The sequence below is a fragment of the Xiphias gladius genome, chromosome 17, assembly GCF_016859285.1.
Source record: "Xiphias gladius isolate SHS-SW01 ecotype Sanya breed wild chromosome 17, ASM1685928v1, whole genome shotgun sequence".
In the NCBI taxonomy this organism is placed as follows: Eukaryota; Metazoa; Chordata; class Actinopteri; order Istiophoriformes; family Xiphiidae; genus Xiphias; species Xiphias gladius.
This window is the reverse complement of record NC_053416.1, coordinates 23842698-23863106: the sequence shown is the minus strand read 5'-3', so window position 1 is coordinate 23863106 and position 20409 is coordinate 23842698. Positions and strand designations below refer to the sequence as shown.

Genomic DNA, 20409 nt, shown 5'->3' with positions numbered 1-20409 from the left:
TGAACATGCAGAAAAAATGTAAAAATGCAATGGTTAGCTCAGTAGTGTTGTAGGTCAGCGTGCTTGAAGCTGTTTATCTAGAATCCATATCATAGGCCTACCTATCTGTTGTTCTGCACAGTGTTCTCCAGGCTTGTTACCCTTTAAATGGAGGATCTTTCATCAGCCTGCCTGCAGTTTTTATCTGCCTCATAGCCCCTAGCAGCCCCTGCCATTTGACTGTCATTAGCACTAACAACATTAGTATGGATTTCCCAGCTGAGACAGGATTTAAAAGACATGTCTCTGAGAGGTTTGATATCAAGAGAGACCTATTTATAGTTTTCTCGAGCCGTGTCTTACATTTTAAACACGTGGTAGGAGGCTTTCGATCTTTTCAAGTGTTAAGTGATGCTGGCACCACTTTACACTCATCCCCCCTTCACTCCTGGCTCTTTGATCCAGTCAAGGTCCATCATTAGGGAGCACTGGCTTTGAATCATTAGGCTTGTGATGTACGGTCTGTTTACAACAGCCAGGTCCATATGTATACCTGAACTAATTTATTCATATGTGATTTTCCTGATTTACAAATTTATTTATTTATGGCTGCTTGGTCATTTCTTATGTATGATGCCATTAAAATCCCACTTCAACAGAATGACACACTTTGTACCAAATAAACCAGCTTTGTAGAGCACAATCACAACATTGGACACAAGTAGATACGAGTTTACTGTGTGGTCACAGTACAATAACGATGCCATATAAATGTGTAGAAGTCAGTTTTATGCAAATTATTCTTTCTTCTGGGTGAACAGGTTGTTGATTGCTGATTTGACTAGCAGCCCTTAAATTAGCTTCATGGTTCAGTGCTTGCACAGTAAAATTGCCATATTTATGGCTGAGTTAGCACAGCTGAAGAAAACAATGCTTTATTATGCATTTGCATCAAAATGAATTATTCCAGGAACTTATCAAATATAAGATGAGAAACACGATAAAATTGTGAAAGTTTCATTATTTGTGTATCTAACCTTTGTTATCGCTCCGGCCTTAGATGTTTAAAATCAAGATTAAGATCTTAGCATTACAGTTGCATGTTGCAGCTCCAGTTTTTGTATGCTGACTCATGAACCCCCTGCAAAGGTCATTAACAAGTGGGCAGCCTTCTTGTCCAAAAGCAATCAGGTGTCATCTCAGCATATCTAACCTTTATAATTCATCATCAGGGAAACAAATAACCCGGACAGGCATTCAATTTTCACTTTGTCACCTACAGTATATTGGCCACAAATGATATTTGTGAGGGTTATAGCCCAGAATGCTTAAAGAACAACTGAATAAGGCTTATTTCTGATTTTCAGTTCATCAGTGACATTGTGTCTGTGTTTATTAGATATCTGTCTTTACTTGTGCTTTCTTAACTGATGGGATTCGATTAAAAATCCCTACAAAAAAGGTTCGCTCCGGAAACTGGTGCCACTGCAGTTCCACATGTGGCCGTGTGACCCCAATTATTTCCCTCTCCAATTATCCTTTGAGTTATGAAAATGTTAAAAGAAGTGCTGGTGATGGTGCAATCACCATACTTACTGTATTTAGCTTTAAACATCAACTACATTAGTGGGTGTTGCTATGCTGAGAAGCAGGTGGAAGCTGCAATTTTTTATCATTCAAAACATAAAGAAGTAAATGTGAACACTGCTTTTTTCTATGCCCACCTTCTCCCTGTACAACCTTTACATTTGCATCTCTGCCTGCCATAGTTAGCCTGTAATTTTTAATGATGTGTTGATAAGCAGAAAATAATTAGGCCTGACTTACAATTGTACTATTACAGAGGTTTTGCATCAGATAGGTTATTCATCCTATAAAACACAGGTAGCACTCATTATATGAAGACAGACACAACGCAGCTGTTTTGCTGTAATAGCTCATATGTTTTATTTATATAAATCACTAGTATTTAAATCAAATGTTATGCAGTCACAGTTACACATTTTTACGACAGCAAAGGGACTCAGCCAGCTGGAGACCAGCTCCGTCTCAGTTATACAATCCAAAATGGGACTGAGACATAACAATCAGACAATCAGATTCTACATTTGTAAGTCTACACTGCCTCTTTTTCCCATGATGTGTGATGAAAATGTAAATTAGATTGTGCACCTTTATCTTGTGCATTGCAGCCATTTTGTTCTACTGATAGAAATCTTAGCGTTATTTTGCAGACTATCACTGTTTTAGAAAAGCAATAATTCCCTTAATTGTTTAAGGGAAACGTACTGCCATTGCCCCCAAAAAAGCGATGAATAAACTTTGTGGCAACCGTTGCACGAGTAAAATTATTGTATGCATATGGACACTGGGTGGTTGGTCGCAATGCTGTCTTTATATAAAGATCAGGATTAAACAGATTTGCCACTGGAACACTATATAAGGATTAAATTATCAGCGTCAATAAATACCACATTGGTATCTACAATACTTTAATCTAAACCATCAGACAGTTTGTTGTTTTGATGACAAAAACACAGTTTTGGGACTTTGGGCACAGTTATAAATGTGTTAAAGCAAAACACAAGTGACTAGATGTTACTCTGAAAAGGAAGTCATTGCTGCCCACCAGATAATCAGGCAGCTGCTGCTGGTTGCAGGAAGAGATGTGGCCCACAGTAATAATCTGTGATCCAGTCAGCATGCTGACTGTGATCATTCACCTTCTGGAGAGGAAGTTCACTGAGTTTGATTGACAGGGAATCAGTGCTTCATTGCAGCACATCTGTCAGGAAGAAAGTCTAGTTAGTGGGGTTTTTCTTCATCATTAATTAACTCCACCAAGAAGGCTTTGTTTTTGTCCCCCTTTGTCTGTTTCTTTGATTTGTCTGTTAGCTAGCAGGGTATCTCAAAAGCTACGTAGCAGACTGATATTTCGTCTTAACAGATGGAATTTGGTGGAGAGAAAACATTGATTAGTTTTTATGCCAAGAGAACTTCAGCATCAGAACCAATTTTTTTAGGAACTCCTGAACTGTGAAGTGTGGTCACATTTTGTTTTGCCTGGATTCAAACTGGTCCAACATTATTATTACAGTAGGTCACATTGATTTTTGGCCACTTCAAAGTTTTTTCAGCACTCCTCCCATATAAGGAGTATATTCACAAAATGTGCTTCAACATATATATTTGGAGTGGAACCAAATTTGGACAGACGCTCATATCAACTCAAGCAGTGCTGCTAAATTTTGCCTATAGCTTTTCCTTGTACTGTGCAGTATTCACAGGATTTAGGTATTCTCCAAAAATCATTGTGTATGTCTAACACTATTCTACTCGTAGTAATACATTTAGTGTTGTTTGATCAGAATCTGTGTGTATGTAGATGAGAGTACATAATTCCAAACTGCTTTTCGTTTTTTTTAAGCTCATATTACGGTTTTGTCTCACATGTTTTTGTGCTGCATTTGCTTGCAGCCATGACACTAATTCACCTTAAAATGAAGATGCAAAATGATGAGGAGGTGGAGAGAAAGTCGTGGCTTTTCGACATGATGTGCATGGATAATTAGCTTGTCTATATCAATGACACGCTGTTCAAACATGACCCTATTAAACCTATCCTGATGTGTTAATTATCTAGCACAACCTTTGATCTCAGACTGGGGTTGATCCTTTTTAATCAAGGATTAATTATGTCTAAAGGCTTGTGATTAACCAGCAGAGGATCTGTCTCATGAAGAAAGGGGAAGCAAAAGCACAGAGTGGCTAGAGCCTGTATTATTGTGATCACAGATGTCTGTGCTGTATACTGAAGACTGCAGGGCATGTAAACTGCAGGAAACCGCTGACCAAATGGATGATCAGTGAGCTAAGCATGAACATGTGCAATGTACACACATGTACATTGTGTGATATGTGTGCATTTCTTTGTAGAAACGGCCAGAACAAATATCAGCTGAACCAGGTTAAACTGTGTGGCAGTAAATTTATGTTTTGTTTTGTTTTTTCTGATTTCCTGCTTCCAACTTCCATCCCTCATTAGATGACAAGAATCTTTATTTCATACATTACAATTAATTTTTTTTAATGATCTAAACAGTTAAAAAAATTCAAATTTAATGCCTCAGTCATAGCGAAGAAAAGAATAGCAAGCCTCCACCAAACTACATTCAAGTATGTGTAATATTTTGGGTTTATATCAGTTTATCACCACCCAGTGCCAATCTAACTTGTACACATCAGCATATGTCTTGTACTTGACATTGGTTTGTGCAATTAATATTTCAACTGCGCAGTGATATTTTACAAGAGGTTTAGATCGGTCCATTTTTAAGTTATTCTCCATGTTTGCATTAATTGTAACGATTTTCCCAAGGATCATGATCATGCTCACCAACACTTATACATTTTAAATCACAGAGTACAGTCTGCATGTCCAGTTCAGCTTTTATTCTAAAATCCTTTAGACATACTGTATATGAGCTTTGGTCCAGAACACTGCCACTGCAAGCCAGTACCAAAATATGTGAGATAATGACTTAGATTCATTATTACAAAATCTGCACATAGGAGACTGTTAAAGACCATGCATATGAGATAATTGTTTTGTGGCAAAAATTCTGCACAGCAATTTTAATTATTTTTTCTTCTGAAAAAAAGATCGATGTCTTTGTGAATTGTTTTTTCACTTTTTACCGCAGTTATCATTTTTAACAGACTTCCTTCAGAGTTGCAAACTCATCAGGGATGGAAAAGGGGTTAAAAATTAAATGACAGGGATTAGATATGATATCTATAAATTTATTTCACACCCACTATAACTAAAAGACAAAAACTGCCACGAGGTAATTTCAATTAAGCTTCTCTCTTTTTCAGTGAGCATGGCGTTTGCTCTTCTCAAGCGACGTAATTAGGCTACTGTAACAACTGTTCGATTTAAATACATTGGAAGTAATGTAGGTCCATTTTAGCTAAATGTCTACACCGTTGTCTCATGAATTTGTCTCATGTTCCAAGACAAATCCAAAAGCAAATTGTTTAATTATGTTGTGGTTATTACAGTAGTTGCCTTGTTAATATTAGTACGCCTGCCAAGGAGGTTATGTTTTGACCTGTGTCTGTTTGTTGGTTTGTATTTTTGTTTATTTGTCAGCAGGATTACGCAAAAAGTACCACTTTGCAACAAGCTTGGTGGAGGGATGAGGTGTGGGCCAGGGAACAACCCATTAAATTCTGGCACACAAAGACTGACAGCTTTCTTCAGTCTTCACTCTTCTCAGGTGCAGTGCACGAGCCAAGCACAGTAGCCAACAACTCAGAAGGTGTGGTTCTCAATGCATTCCTCTTAACTCCCTGTGACTCTGTGCTCACACACCCCATGTAAAACATTTCTCACATATATTCTGTAAGCCTTGACGGTACCAATCACAGAATCATCAGCATTCACACTTTAGAGCACAGAACTAAGCACTAAGGATGTTGATCACCAGGCAGGTCACATGACCAACAGAGCAACTTCAACAGATTTTACATCGCAAAACTTTCTTTACATATCTGCATCACTATCCTGAGATACATGACATGCTGTCTAATGGATTCTAATCCTACATATTTTTTCTCTCTGCAGGGATAATTGACTGAACTGAACCACTGATGCAGAGTTTCCCCTTCTCCAGGTCTCTTTGTACAAAGTATCATTCCTTGGAATGGCCATGTGTGTGCTCAAAACTTAGGTAAGACAGAATGGAAATAGACTGCATTTATATATGTGAAGTAGTGCTTTTATCCAAAAAGTGTGCCTCTCATTCACACTCACACAGACAAACACACACACACACACACACACACACACACACACACACACACACACACACACAGAAACACACACACACACACACACACACAAACACACACACACACACGTCTATCTTTGTGAGTATACTCAATGACATAATGCATTCCCTAGCCACTTACCCTGACCTCAACCATCACAACTAAATGCCTAACCCCGACCCTAACCCTAAAACCAAGTCTCAACCCTCAAACAGCCCTTTGAAGTTGTGAGGACCTACACACACACACACACACACACACACACACACACACACACACACACACACACACACACACACACACACATCAATGGCAGTGACATACTATGCAGGCTGGTCTGATCATCAGGATCAATTTGGAGTTGAGTTGAGTTTCTATTTTTTAACAGAAATAATGTTTTCATACTCCAAGTCATTTCTTCATTGCTGTACTCCTGATTGACGTTAAGCTACTGTCAAAACAATAAAGGCTTAGCTATAAAGGCAGGGCTGCAAGACTTTAAATGTGAAAACTCTGGAAGAAATGTTGAGTTTCATTTATGGTAACTTAACATAATTCAGGAAAATTCCCTGTACTGATGGAATTAGTGCTGTGGAATTGGACATTGAACTTTGATTTTGCATTTGCATTAACTGGGGAAAATGAGGAATTAGAAATAAAGGCCTGGCTATCTGTGCCACTAAAGCCCACTATTTGAGTATTTATGGTATACAGTATAACTCTAGAGAACATAAGGACCATCATCCTTGTATCATGTAACCTTAAGGTTTAACAGAACCTACAAAAGCTTGAATTTATAGTCTATGTCAGTGTCAACTGTTTACAGGCAGAAAAAGGGCTTGACCCTTTCAGACACATGTAGCATTCTTCAAATCATGAGCTCATATGTTCTCTGTGTTATACCAGTATGCTTTCAAATGACACAAAAAGAATGCTCGGAGCAGTTTGTGACCTATTTTCTGTTTTGCAGCAGCTCCAGCAGGCTGAGACTGCTTCTTAACAAAAATGCCTCCTTCCTTGTAGTATGTGCCCTGCAGCTACAGTATGTTGGTGTTCAATAGAGGGCCACCATGTATGGACTTCAAAATGCACTTCACATGATTTGAAAATTCAATAAACCAGCTCATCCATTTACAGGCTAAAGAGAGAATGCTAAATATAACACTAAAAGCAGCGAATGTTTCTTTTAAAAATGATAGCTCTAAATGGAGACTGGTGAAAGACACTTGGATTTTTTTTCACCCTATATCTGTCTGAAAGCAAAAAGAAGAAAAATTACTTTAAAAAATAATTAAATCAATAATTATACAGCACTCTATAAGAATTACACATTTGAAATCAGTTCCCTTAATATATAAGTAATATATAAAATGCCTTAAAATTTAATTGTTTTAATAAATTCAGAAAATAATGTGAGAAATGTGAGAAAATACTGCAAAAAAAAACAAAACAGTAATTGTATATGATATGCATACATCAAATAATAACAGATATATAAGTCCAACAGCATTTAAAACAAGATTTCTGAAGACACTTACTTTGCTAGCTTGTTCTCTTCTGTGAGATCTAAAGATGGTCATTGGAAAAGCTGCAACACCTCATCAACAGCTCTCTGGTTATTACGATTTTGCACCACATCATCTGTTATATGCCTTGCAGGTAGTGACATGACTCAGGTCTGATCCTGGAGATGCCGAAGAGACGAGACATTGTCGCTATTGTGTTGATCGTGTTACCTTGGACACTTCTCATCACTGTTTGGCACCAGAGTACCATCACTCCTCTGCTTGCTACTCGAAAGGGTAAGGTTAAAATTGATCAAGAACATTTTCTCCATTAATATTTATCATAGCAGAATGCAACAAACGTGCTTCTGTTACTTGCAGCATATGCTTGCTGTAACAGTGTTCTACTCTGACAGAAAAATGTCATGTGATGATTGAATGCCATGAGGCCAGGGTGTAATACACAGAAAGTTAGGTCTCATGTAGGACAACAAACTGTTGAGAAGAAACTCGGATTTGAAAATACAGAAGCTGAAGGTAGCTATTCAGTCCCATTCATATTTGACAGCACACAGAGACTCATTGTAATAATTTTTCCTCCTGGCTAGATGACAGGCGTGACGGTCGCTCCATCTCCAGAAATACTTTTGCTTTCAAGGAATCCTGCTCACTGCAGAACCGGGACATCGTGGAGGTGGTGCGCACTGAGTATGTCTACAGTCGGCCTCCGCCCTGGTCCGACTTCCTGCCCACTATCCACGTCATCACTCCCACTTACAGCCGGCCTGTGCAGAAGGCAGAGCTGACGCGTCTGGCCAACTCCTTGCTCCACGTGCCAAACCTACACTGGATCCTGGTGGAGGACTCTCAGAGGAGAACCACTCTGGTCAGCCGTCTCCTCCTGGAGACAGGACTCAACTACACCCACCTCAACGTGGAGACACCTAGGAACTACAAGGTACGTGGGGAAACTAGGGACCCTAGAATACCACGTGGTACCATACAGAGGAACCTGGCCCTGCGGTGGCTCCGGGAGACCTTCAGCGTGAATACCAGCCAGCCTGGGATTGTCTACTTTGCAGATGATGACAACACTTATAGTCTGGAGCTGTTTGAGGAGGTGAGGAGATATACTGTATATCAAAGCAAGAGCAAACATGAATTAGAACGGAATTACATTTCAAGAGTGCAATGTCTCTTCCTCCTCAACCTTTCACCGATTTTGTACTTTTGTTGTGTGTCTTCATCTAAATCTCCATTTTGGGATTTATGGAATTTAAAATGACTCACACAAGTGACTTGTATCTCTGTCTGTGTTTCTAACTACCAGATGCGTTCAACACGAAAGGTGTCAGTGTGGCCCGTGGCTTTTGTGGGTGGCCTTCGGTACGAGTCCCCTAAAGTAAACACCTTGGGCAAGGTTTACGGCTGGAAGACTGTATTTGATCCACACCGGCCCTTTGCCATTGACATGGCTGGGTTTGCAGTGAACCTGCGCCTCATTCTGTCTAAACCTCAGGCTTATTTCAAGTTACGTGGGGTGAAGGGAGGCTATCAGGAGAGCAGTTTATTAAAGGAGCTGGTGACCCTTGGCGACTTGGAGCCTAAAGCTGCTAACTGCACTAAGGTAAGAAAAGGAGTCTCTCTGCATATAACCCCTGTGATTTGGCACTAAAACAAGCTGCATCTGTAAATGCTGTTAGTGTAAGGAGGATGTGTCTTGAGATACTTGGCTGTCATAACAATTTGTTCTTAAAGTCAGTAAACTGTCAGCTTACAGCCAACCCTCTACACAAACAGCTCATTTAAAAATATGCTACACCCTACCTCTAGACATTGTGTAGTATATTACTACTGCACAGCATTTTGAGCCAAAATTAATGTATTAGCATCTCATCATATTAACTGGATTTCTGTTTGTCTCCATCCCCTTCTTCTTACCCACAGGTATTAGTGTGGCACACACGGACAGAGAAGCCTGTGCTGGTAAATGAGGGCAAGAAAGGATTTACAGACTCTAACGTGGAGATATGACATACTTCATCTGACACAGGTAATAACAGAGATTTAGAAATGCAAATTACAGCCTTTCCACACAGTGATTATTATGGGGGATGGATCAAATGGGAGCTTTGTAGCACATGTGTGCATTGTGAGATATGGACTTACTTGAAATAGATGCCTGACCTTTATATAACATGTTTAAAGGGTTGTCTCCTGCAGAGTTTGTTTTCAAAAGTTGAAAATTTTTGTTTGGTTATCACAAGTATTTTTAGCCACGCTAAATGGCATGTCTGTATGGTTGTAAATTTTGGTCTGTCTGTCGAACCATCACTTTGGTCCAGATTGAAATGTCTCAACAACTAGTGGAGGATTGCCATGAAATTTTGTACAGAAATTCATGGTCCCAAAAGGATGATGTTTTTCCTGCAGCACCACCAAGTCAAAGTTTTCACTTATACAGTTAAATATCTGAACATCTGCTGGATGGATTTTTTACAGACATTCATGGAGCCCAGGAGATGTATCTTATTGATTTTGGTGGCCACCTGACTTCCTCTAGCATGGCTACACGGTTGAAAATGTTTGATTTTAAGTGACATGTCTTGAGAACTGTTGGATGGATTGGCATGAGATTTGGTACAGAAGTCCATGTCCCCTTCAGGATGAATTGTTATAACTTTAATGATCCTCTGATTCATCAGGTCAAAATTTGATGTTAGTTTTAGAATTTGGTCATAAACAAATACTTTGGTTTGATGTGAGGATTAAAATACTGTGCACTAACAAAAGAACACCATATTCATTCAATTTGGGTCCAATTAAATTAAATAATGGTCTTATGTGGATGTTGAGTGTCCATATTTGTCTTGTTTTCAGGTACTTCTCTATTAGTCAATGCCAAGTTGGATATGTTGGAGTTTTCAGAAAAAATCTGAGTTTTCTTGGTATAATTAAAACTTGGAGGTTGACATGATTTACACATCAAAACTCTGCTATTATGATAACTCCAATATGACATGAACGCGTCATTAGTAAAGCCTCAAAGAGCCTCTTAGTCTTGTTCTTTGTTTGTCCTTTTTAAGTGTAAACTTGTTGTTTCAGGGGAGGCATATCTCCATGGGATTCTACCTGGACTCAAACCAACCTCAGAGCTCCTAAGAGCAACGGCCAGAGCCAAAAATATTTTAACAGCACAGTAGCTGTACTTCAGCGCAACTTAGAAATGGAGGAACAACCGTCCACCCCAGGAGGCAGCACAAAGCCATGTGCCTGTACCGACCAGAGTATCAAAGCACAACTGCACAAAAACAAGCCTGCCTGTTCTGTCCTGAGCACTGACTGATGCGAGACACTGGTAGGAGTTGCCAAATGGAGCCCACTGAGGTCTCCTCAGAGAGTTGAGACAAAGGATGTTACGCAAATTAAAATAAAGGAAGAGATGGCACAGCAAGCAATAAAGAGCCCTCTCAGCAGAGACAACACCAGCCAGCCGTCCAATCAGCATTAAATAGGGCCCTATTGTTCTGAGGCAAGCTGGCTGTCGGGTACAGGGCTGCGCAGAGGAATAAAAGGGGTCCTTGTCATAAGTGAGTCAGCACGGACTGACAGACCGCACTGGGGGGATATGAGCCCCCCCCCACTTGAACTGTACAACACTGAACTACTTAGATAGAACGCTGAACACAAACCTAATTAGGACTTCTGTTACTCTTCAACACACATTCACACATGCTCATCTGGCACACTACACATTATGAGCACACAGATATACATTCACTCAAAAACGGAGAGCAGTGATTTATTATAGTGTAACAAAAAAAGCTTTTGTTTATTCCTGACATGCTGTAACACTACTGAGGTCTACTCATATTTAAGAGTAGATTCAGTATTCGTAGGGGCCTGTTCACTTCACAGGCTTCCTCATAAGCTAATCAAAAAACCCACTCAGTGAGCTGAAGGTTTCTCAGCAGAATTATTTATTGCTTCAGTGTAACTGCTACCATTCACTTACTAGTTGCGAGCTATGCTTGTGAGAGTCAATGAGATATGAAGCCATTACTCTAAAAACTGGATGTGGATCCTTTCAAATAGCTGTATTACAAAGTCCAATTATTCCCAACATGGATGGCTGGCTTGCAAATGATTATTTCATACCCCATTGACTTGCACTAGCACTGCTTACAAATGCTAATTGTTCTCTGAGACTCTGTGACTTTTAAGAGTTTGGTCAGTTATCGATGTGAGAAGCATCTAAAACCTTGAACTTTCACTTTAAGATAAGAGTCTGATGTTGCATTGCTGCTTGTGTTTCATTTGAAAGCCGTCACATCACTTCTGCCTCAGCTCATGTTCTCCCATAAACCTGTTTTTTGTTTTAAAGGCTAAGATGTTTCCAGTTCAATAACTGCTACCCAACACATTTTGCAGAATATTCACACAAGCAACACAAATCTAATACGATGACATGTAACTACCATCACCAAACAGAAATTATTATTCTTTAACTGGGAATCCATAGGCAAGAGGATGAACTCGTGATTCGGCTCTATGTGTAAAGAGTCACTGGAACTAAAGGTACTGTATGTACATAGCTATAAACTGCTCCCATACAAACATGTCTAACTCTGTCTTTTGACTGATAGGTGAAGTGGCTCTGTGTACATATTGTGATTTAAAGTTATTATATTAGAAAAAGAAAATGATTTTAACAACATTGATGTCTCTGAATTTGAAGGGTCGATCTGATTTGATATAAACTCTGGAGAACAGGACAAACTTTTACTCAAAAACGATGGTCATACAGGCGGTGATGACAGTCACTGGATGTCTGCTGCCATGCCAAGATCAGGTGTATCCTCAAAGTGGACTTTGTAGTCTCCCTCTTGCTCCTCAAACACAATGACCTTATTTATTTAAACAGAAAAAAGCGAGACAGTGAACCCGTAGAGACTTGAATCCGACTTGCCGTGTTCAAACAAAGTAAATGTCGAATTAATCTTCTACGTCCATTATAATGCAAGGAAAAACACTTAAGGGAATGGTGTGAAATTTTGGGTAACGCAAGATCAATACCGCTCTCAAGTCTATATGCTAAAAATGAACCTAGAGTCAGCAGACAGCTGGCTTAGCATAAAGACAGGGAACATAGGAAAACTGCGAGCCTGGATCTATTCAAAGATTTTAAAAAAAAATCTTCCTACCAGCACCTCTAAAACTCACTAATTAACATATTATATCTTGTTTGTTTAATCTGTACAAAACACACAAAGTGTAATAACATCACCTTGCAGTTTTACAGGACATTATGTGCTATACTATTTCTTAGCCGGACACAGTAACTGTGTATTAAATGAATGACATATACAATTTTAATTAATGAGCTTTAGAGTTGCTGTTAGGCAGGTTTTGTTATGAGACAAGAGCCAGGCTAGCTGTTTCCCCATGTTCCCAGTCTTTATGCCAGGCCAAGCTAATGGTAGCTTAGCGTACAGACGAGAGCGGTGTCAATCTTCTCTTCTAACTGTTGGCAAGAAAGCAATTAAGTGTATTTCCAAAAATGTCAAACTATTCTTTTAATAAATGCTGGTTTGTGCACAGCTGTACCTGGTTGATTCCACTGTTGAGAAAGGGACTAGGGAGGTAGAGAGTCTGCTGGGGGCCAATGGACCAGTAGCGGCCCAGATTCAACCCATTGATAAACACAACACCTTTCTCCCAGCCCTGTGGACCCAAAGAAAATGTAAGTGCTTCACAACGCATATATGAAGTATTTCTCATACAAACACATTAAAAAAACGCAAATAATGTCAGAGACATATGTTTTGTTTCACTTACTGGCAGCTTCACAAATGTGTCACTTGGATAACCGTATACAAACAGCCTCCCCATGTAAAATCCAGGAAAGCTGGGAGTTTCAGGGAGAGTTTTCCATGGTGCCTGATAAAGACTGAAATAAGGCATGCACTTCACACACACTATTACAGCGAAATTAAGTGCTATTATAGTGTGTGAAATTCCAAAAAAAATACAAACCTATCAATAAAGCTGGGTTTCATATCCAGGCTGTATATTGTAAAATCCCGCAAGGGGATATTGTTCAATAAAATGTCTCCCACAACGCCTGTAAGAACACAAATCAAAATTGGCTTCTACACAACCCCGAGTCCCTGGGTGATTTAATAGCATAGAGTAGCAATGAACTACATATTGTCTGCCAGTCACCTTTATGTTGTTTGTCAAGGTCCCTTCCCTGGTGAACTCGACCACAGTTTTCCACCAGTAAACTCAAGGTACGCCGTCCCTGTAATGATCGATTGCTTTTATGTCTTTAGTAAGTTTTAACAGCCAACCCTTCAGCATCCATCACATCAGATAAAGCAAGGTGAATGATGTGCATTGGACATTTGCCTTAGTTGTCCAACTTGATGCCATACCTTACCATCAGGAACTGCCAGCTCCACGCTCTGGCGCTTGAAAAGGCCAATGTAGCTTCTATCTACAAACACCTAGGAAGAAAAATATTGCTACAAAATAAATTGTATTATAGCACACAACACATCAAATCTGCTTCGCTTGAATGAAATATCTCAAAGTTTTAGGTTCGCCGACTATCACCACATACTTTAGCACTCTATTTCCCATCTTTCACATGTTGAATGACCTCAAATGTAATGTGTAATGTAATGTATCTGTACCAAAACTGCCAGTTTTTGTACAGATTAAACAAACAAGGTCTAATGTTTTCATCAGAGGACTTTAAGGTTGCTTGTATGCAGATTTTCTTAACTTTGGACAGAGTTAAGACACAGTTAGGTGCATAAGTGTTTGGACAGTGACACAATTTTCGTAATTTTGCCTCTGTACAACACTGAAAGGAACGAATCAATATGTGATTGATGTGTAGACTTTCAGCTTAAATGTAAAGGGCTTCACTAAAATATCATATTAACTGTTCAGGCATTACAGCCATTTCTATACATAATATCTCATTTTCAGAGGCTCAAAAGAAATTGGATAACTGACTGACAATCAGTCAATTATAATATGATATTTTTGTTAAACCCCTTTAATTAAATCTGAAAATCTACAGCTCAACCACATCTTGATGGCTTTGTTTCAAATCCACTGTAGTGGCGTACAGAGGCAAAATTTTGAAAATTGTGTCACTGTCCAAATACTTACGACCTAACTGTAGCTAGTTTCGCCAGCTAAGCTAGCCAGCTGCTGGCTCTAGCCTTTATTATATGTACAGATGGGAGACTTGTATTGATCTTCTCACATACTGTACCTCTTGGCAAAATAGCATATTTCCCCAAATGTCAGACTTTACCTTAAAATTTAGTTTCAACAGCTACAAATATATCAAGGATCATAATGTATGAAATTAGTTAATGTCAGGCCACCACATCCATACTGCATAAGGTCACAGAAGTAAAATCATGCCTTCATATACAGTGTGGACTCACTAGGGCTCTGTCTCGGATATTGTCTCCAGACCTCAATAATCCTCCACTTGTGATTGCAGTCTCATACACCGTGTATCCATAGGACTGGCCGTTCCCATTGTTCACAGGTAGATTCTCCATGTTTACTGGCTTGGTTGATTTAAACGGCTGCAGAGAAAATTGAAATAATTAAATTAGCCTACTTGACTGAAAAGCACCATTTTTTCCATCACACATATAGGTTGCAGATAATCTTACATATAACATACTCCCTCAGTGAAGCTCAAAGCATCCCATAAGGACAGGTGCTGGTACATGATAGCTGGTTCATAGGCCTCCCTGTAATGCAGGGCTGGCATGTCAGGGAAACTCTCGCCTCCTGCACAGAGAGGTCAAACACGAGATCAGGCAAAGAGGTCAGTCACAGCATCCCTTTATTCCCATCTACAGTACATTAAATGTTTGACTTACTGTTGTAGCGGGAAAGTAGATCTCTGAGGAGATGGTACTTCGGAGTGTACTCGCCCGCTTCAGACAAGGGAGCATCATAATCTGCAAGACATGATAGATAAAACAGACCATAGTTTAACTATCACGCACTGTCACCTGCTTGGTGTTAAGGGAAAGGCTGTTCTGTAGACATGAGGGAACACACAGTATGCCTCAGCTCTGATATGGCAGTGACTCATCATTGTAATAAAATCTTTTAAAATTTGCATCAGACGCACTGCTTTTTTTTTTGTGACACATCACATGACACAGAGGAACCAACCATAGCTGGGGACCAATGCTTTGTAGGAAGGATCAGCGAGCGCTCCGCTCATGAAGCCAAAACTGGAGCCTCCATGGAACATGTAGAGGTTGACAGACATGCCTCGCCTTAGAATTTCCCTCACAGTGGACACCATATCTGACAAGAAGTTCAACAATAGCGCTGTAAATAAAGTGATTCTTTCAAAAAACAGAGGTCCCTGCAACAGGATATTCATAATAATACCTTTGCACCTTATTGAAACCTTTTGACCCTCTCTTGACCTCTTTGTCAGAGGGTACACTGACTCATTCAAAAGTAGGTTAGCCCTGTCTTAAACATTTGCATTTGCATTTACATTGTTGGCATGTAGCTATATGCAGCTGCTGTTGTATTATACTGTATAATACAACAGCAGCTGAGAGCGACTTGGGGTTAAATACTGCAAATGGGTAAGATAAAAAGAAATACTTTGTGAAGAGATGTCACTGCTAAATAAACAAAGGATTTTAAGTGACCGATACTTTAATGGGTGTAAGAAACTAATGTGTAACTAACTCTGTTCAGCTGCAGAACTGGATTCAACCAATATAGGTTTTCAAAGGTGAAAACTCAAATCTGCACCTGAGGCCACAGACCAGCAAAGATCGGATATTAAATGAAAAGGCTAACATGGATGTGTCAAATAGAAACCAGTAGCATTCCTGATTCTGATTTATCTTGGGTTAAATGTTGTAGTATATAAAAAAAGTCCCTTGAGTCAACATTTAGTCCTAAGATAACCCAGGCTAATTATGTACCAAGGACTCCATGGAAAGCAGTATTGATACTAGGTGGATCATCCTGGTAAATTGAATATGAACTGAACTGAATAATGTAAAGCATGAAAATACCAATAGAGAGGTGTCAATTTCATCTACATATCCATAGATAAAAAAAGGAAAACTCCCCTACTCTCTGGAGGAAGCACATGGTGAAGGTCACCCCACACATCATACCAGCCAGTCCAATAGTCCATCACCATGGCGGGGCTGTTGGGCTGACAAACAGAAAAATAATACTCATCAGTTTGAGCGCAGAAAACACCCCAACTATTAACTTACACTGAGAACTGTTCACTCAAGCATCTGTTTGACGTCCACCGTGACAGACAGTGAATCGATGTGGAAAGGGGAGGTACACACCTGGATAGCATTCAGATTCTGGATGTCTCTCTCATTTAGCTTCTGGAGCTTCACTGATTTGATGGCTATAAAATAGGAGATCACAAGGTAAGCTGTATGCATGTGTTATTGTCTGTTTGTGTGTGTGTGTGTGTGTGTGTGAGTATTAATAATACACTATACCTCCATCTACACCTCCCGATTTCAATGTGTTGTGTTTGTCTGAAGTCAGCAAGAGCTCACTAATCCCTCTGGACTGTAAAGCCTTTCGAAATAAAACAGAATGTAGAGACTTAAGGTACGAACATCATCAGACTGATCAGTTCCATCAATATCTATTTTACATGTGTGTTTGTATGTGCTAAAGGGGCATTTTAAATAAGCAAAACTATCGCATTACCTCTTTAATAAAAAGCATGTAACTTTCATCTTTTGCAAAGGATCCATACTCGTTTTCGACCTGTACTGCAATAATGGGACCTCCTTTCTTGAACTAAAAAACAAAAGCAAACATTTGATTATAAGGATGACAAGATAAATGAACTGGAGCTACAACACACTTGATTCCAGTGATAAAAAGTGACCTGCAGCGGAACCACTTTTGGTATAAGTTTGTCAAAAAAAGTGTTGACAGCCAGCGTGAAGCCTGGGTAAGTCGTCCTCAGTCTCATGCTGCCATCACGGAGGAGCCAGCTGCATAGACACAGTAAACAAGATGCTTAGTTATGACTAAAGCCACAGAGCTGCAAAAACAATGGAGGCATAGAAGTCTAACAAACTGGACAAAGCTTTACATACTGGTCAAGTCCTCTCCTCCAGCAAAAAGTGACTTTTTCACCCTAGTTGCACTCAATTAAAAAGTGGCACATTGTGGTTCAAATCAAGTGGCTTTTGTGCTGTGCTGCTGGGTTAAATCTACTTACAAACTTAATTCTATTTTTTCAGGGACATAAACTGGTCAGAGCTCTTACGACAGAGCTTTGGGTTTAAATCTACATCCTGTATTCATACATACACAGGGCATTTTTACCTTCATTTGACAGCAGTAGTTGAGATACATACAGGAAACATGGGGAGAGAGAGAGGGGTACGACATGCACCAAAGATTCTAGGGCCTGGAGTTGAACTGTGGATGTTGCAGTTATGTGGTATGTGCCTTAACCATTAGACTACGGGGGGGCACTGAAAATCAGGATTTCTCTATGCAAAAACATTTTTCCTCAAACAGAACACTAGCACTACCTCGGCAGTCCTCCTAGGTCCAGCTCAGAGGAAATGTAGGGCCCTGGACGTAAAATCACCCACAATCCCATTTCAGCAGCAAGACTTATATAGGCTCTGAAAGCAAGACAGAAAAAAGAAGCAATAAGCAGTTTCCATCTGCACAAATACAAAGTTTAGACTATGAGTTTGACCCCTTAGCTTGTTGTTAGAGCAGTGTGAAATGTGCTTGGCAACAACAGGGGCAGGCTGCGGCGTCATATCCCTCTTCGCTTATCATCGCTGGGTGGTTAATTGCTTGATAAGTTGCTGCTGTTGTGGAGATGCCGCTGTTGTCAGGTGGGACTCTGCCTCTAACTTCTCCCCTTAGCACTGGGGCAGATGATGAGAGGAGCGTATTCTCAACACGCCTTAGAGCAGATAATATTGTTAGTACAGCTAGAGAGGTGGTCCAAGTTGTTTTCATTCTTATTATGGCAATTTTTACGATGCATATTTGCATTAATGAGAGCATGGACTGCACTCCCTGGAGCAACACATGGTATTGTGATTAATCATGAGTATTTTGTATTTAAGTCAGATTCAAACTAGTCCTTACTCTAAATCCAGCTGCGTGTGGAAGTTGAAAACCCCTCTCTCTGGTTGATGCAGACTCCATGGCACATACCTGCAAGGATACTGTTTGTCAACGTTCAAAAGGTGACCAGGCTTCTGACACATAACACATACATAGCAGTTTTCCTACGTAGTGAGAGTGTTGATTCCACAGGCCTTCATTTTCATCAGGCGGTCCCTCCAGTACGCCCTGGGCACACGGAAATAGTGCATGGATCCCCCGAGGATGTGGACTGGCTCTCCCTCCAGGGTGAACTGGGAGGAGTTGGCACTCAGGCCCACCTTCCTGCTCATCCTCCGTCCCCCTGCTGGCATGCTGGAAGAGGACTTCTTGTTTATTTGTGTCACACTCAGATTATGTAGCACATCGGCTATTGTGCGTGAATTGACCCCATGACATGCTTGATAGGAATTTGCAGACGTCTTGTGTTGGCAAACAGCAGGAGCATATTTGAATTTAAAGGCAAGACCGACACTTCACGTTAACTTTTTAATAAATGCTATGTTCACTGTCTATGACTATGACACTGTCTATGAGTTAAATTGTTGCACTTTATAGTAGTTTTAATACCTTTGGTGCCATATTCCTACCCTATAGAGATTCATTGTAGTGTCTGTAGTGTGTAGTGACTTTAAGTGTTTTCACCACATTTATAGAATAGAATCACACACTAATAGTAAAGCCAATGTCCCTACAGAGACAGGAGCCTGGTGCAATGACAAGTTAACGGATCATTCATTCCCAGTAAGGCACGACATTAGGCACAAACTGCCTCAAAGTAGTTCTAACTGAAACATTTAGAGCAGTACTGCGAACTTAACTTACCCGAGATATCTGTACGTGATGAGCCCCACGATGCACAGACCGATGAGTGCATACGTCCTTTTGTGCGCGTTTCTTATCCTCAGGACAACCATGGATGGTGCGTGACACAGGCAGTGGTCGGGCTAAGGTTAGAGCAGCGCCGGAGCACAGACGAACGCATGATGCGGGCACCGCCCCGTAGGAGTGCCCCTGCAGACCCACGGAGATCTAATACACCTCATCAACAGGGTTTGCCTGGGTGTCTTTGCTACTGCTAGAGTCGTGCGGGCTAGGATGACCTTTATTCAAAGCGGCTAAATCCAATAGAATCATATCCCCGATAGTAATATTGATTTATTAAAACAATAACTTCAGCATTTAAACTTTTTTAATTTAAACAGTTCGAGGGTTTTGAAATGTCCCAACATATACAATAGCAGAAATGACCCCAATGATTGGTTGTGTCTTATGGTAGCGCCTGCGGATAAGTGAATAAGTGAGGATAAGTGAATCGTTGATTTTTATTGGAAGGGCCTGCGGCTGTGGCCCTGCTCTCCCAAACAGGCAATGCAGCAGAGGGAAGGGACACGATATTGAAATACCCCCGGCTAAAACTGCATTTACGCGCTACCTTCAATTAACACGACAGCACCAATAGTCGAAATCACACTTAATGTTCAAGATTACAATTATAACCTGACTTTACCATAAAACATGAAACTTTGTGACCAGGGGCGCGTTCAGCTGAACGTTTAAACGGACACGGTGATGTTGGACTGGACACCTTTTTTGCGTCACGCATGCGCACTGCCTTTTATCCATGAACGTTGCCGCTGGTTGAGTAACAGAACATTAAAGATGGCCCTGTCCCAGTAAGTCACCTCGGTGGGACAGTTGTCTCACCTCTCTTTATTGAACTCTCAGGTTCAAACGACCGTAAAGACAGGGCTCCATTCCCAGTGAAGGCTCACCTCGTGAGCAGTTCATTGGACGACGCCAGAAATGGAGGCGATGCCACACAATGGGGTTTCACCAGGGTTAGAATCAGCCTCCCGATATCACTACTTTTATTGTTGAAAGTAGCTGA

The 20409-nt window shown here is 40.3% G+C and overlaps 2 protein-coding genes across 2 annotated transcripts; one reads left to right on the top strand and one right to left on the bottom strand.

Moving 5' to 3' along the window:
- The first annotated feature begins 7504 nt into the window (after positions 1-7504).
- On the top strand, positions 7505-9353 carry LOC120802616 (galactosylgalactosylxylosylprotein 3-beta-glucuronosyltransferase 1). Its single transcript, XM_040150613.1, has 4 exons — positions 7505-7616; positions 7928-8439; positions 8650-8946; positions 9267-9353. The coding sequence occupies exons 1-4, from the start codon at positions 7505-7507 to the stop codon at positions 9351-9353; spliced, it is 1008 nt and encodes a 335-aa protein (XP_040006547.1).
- Positions 9354-11321: 1968 nt separating this feature from the next.
- On the bottom strand, positions 11322-19451 carry LOC120802615 (beta-galactosidase-1-like protein 2). Its single transcript, XM_040150612.1, has 19 exons — positions 19344-19451; positions 18648-18833; positions 18501-18569; positions 17924-18019; positions 17266-17374; positions 17082-17174; positions 16865-16946; positions 16703-16767; positions 16473-16557; positions 15540-15677; positions 15239-15319; positions 15037-15146; positions 14789-14935; positions 13757-13828; positions 13545-13623; positions 13356-13443; positions 13158-13269; positions 12927-13043; positions 11322-12226 (listed from the first exon to the last, which is right to left on the bottom strand). The coding sequence occupies exons 1-19, from the start codon at positions 19433-19435 to the stop codon at positions 12140-12142; spliced, it is 1908 nt and encodes a 635-aa protein (XP_040006546.1). The 5' UTR covers positions 19436-19451; the 3' UTR covers positions 11322-12139.
- Positions 19452-20409: the final 958 nt, after the last annotated feature.

Bases quoted from the DNA above. Each gene is read 5' to 3' on its own strand.
- LOC120802616 (XM_040150613.1), top strand. From the start codon at position 7,505: ATGCCGAAGAGACGAGACATTGTCGCTATTGTGTTGATCGTGTTACCT. The intron at 8,440-8,649 runs GTGAGGAGATAT...TCTAACTACCAG, and splicing joins GTCTGGAGCTGTTTGAGGAG to ATGCGTTCAACACGAAAGGT. The intron at 8,947-9,266 runs GTAAGAAAAGGA...TCTTACCCACAG, and splicing joins AAGCTGCTAACTGCACTAAG to GTATTAGTGTGGCACACACG.
- LOC120802615 (XM_040150612.1), bottom strand. From the start codon at position 19,435: ATGGTTGTCCTGAGGATAAGAAACGCGCACAAAAGGACGTATGCACTC. The intron at 13,829-14,788 runs GTGAGTCCACAC...TTTTCTTCCTAG, and splicing joins ATATCCGAGACAGAGCCCTA to GTGTTTGTAGATAGAAGCTA. The intron at 13,044-13,157 runs GTAAGTGAAACA...TTGGGTCCACAG, and splicing joins ACACATTTGTGAAGCTGCCA to GGCTGGGAGAAAGGTGTTGT.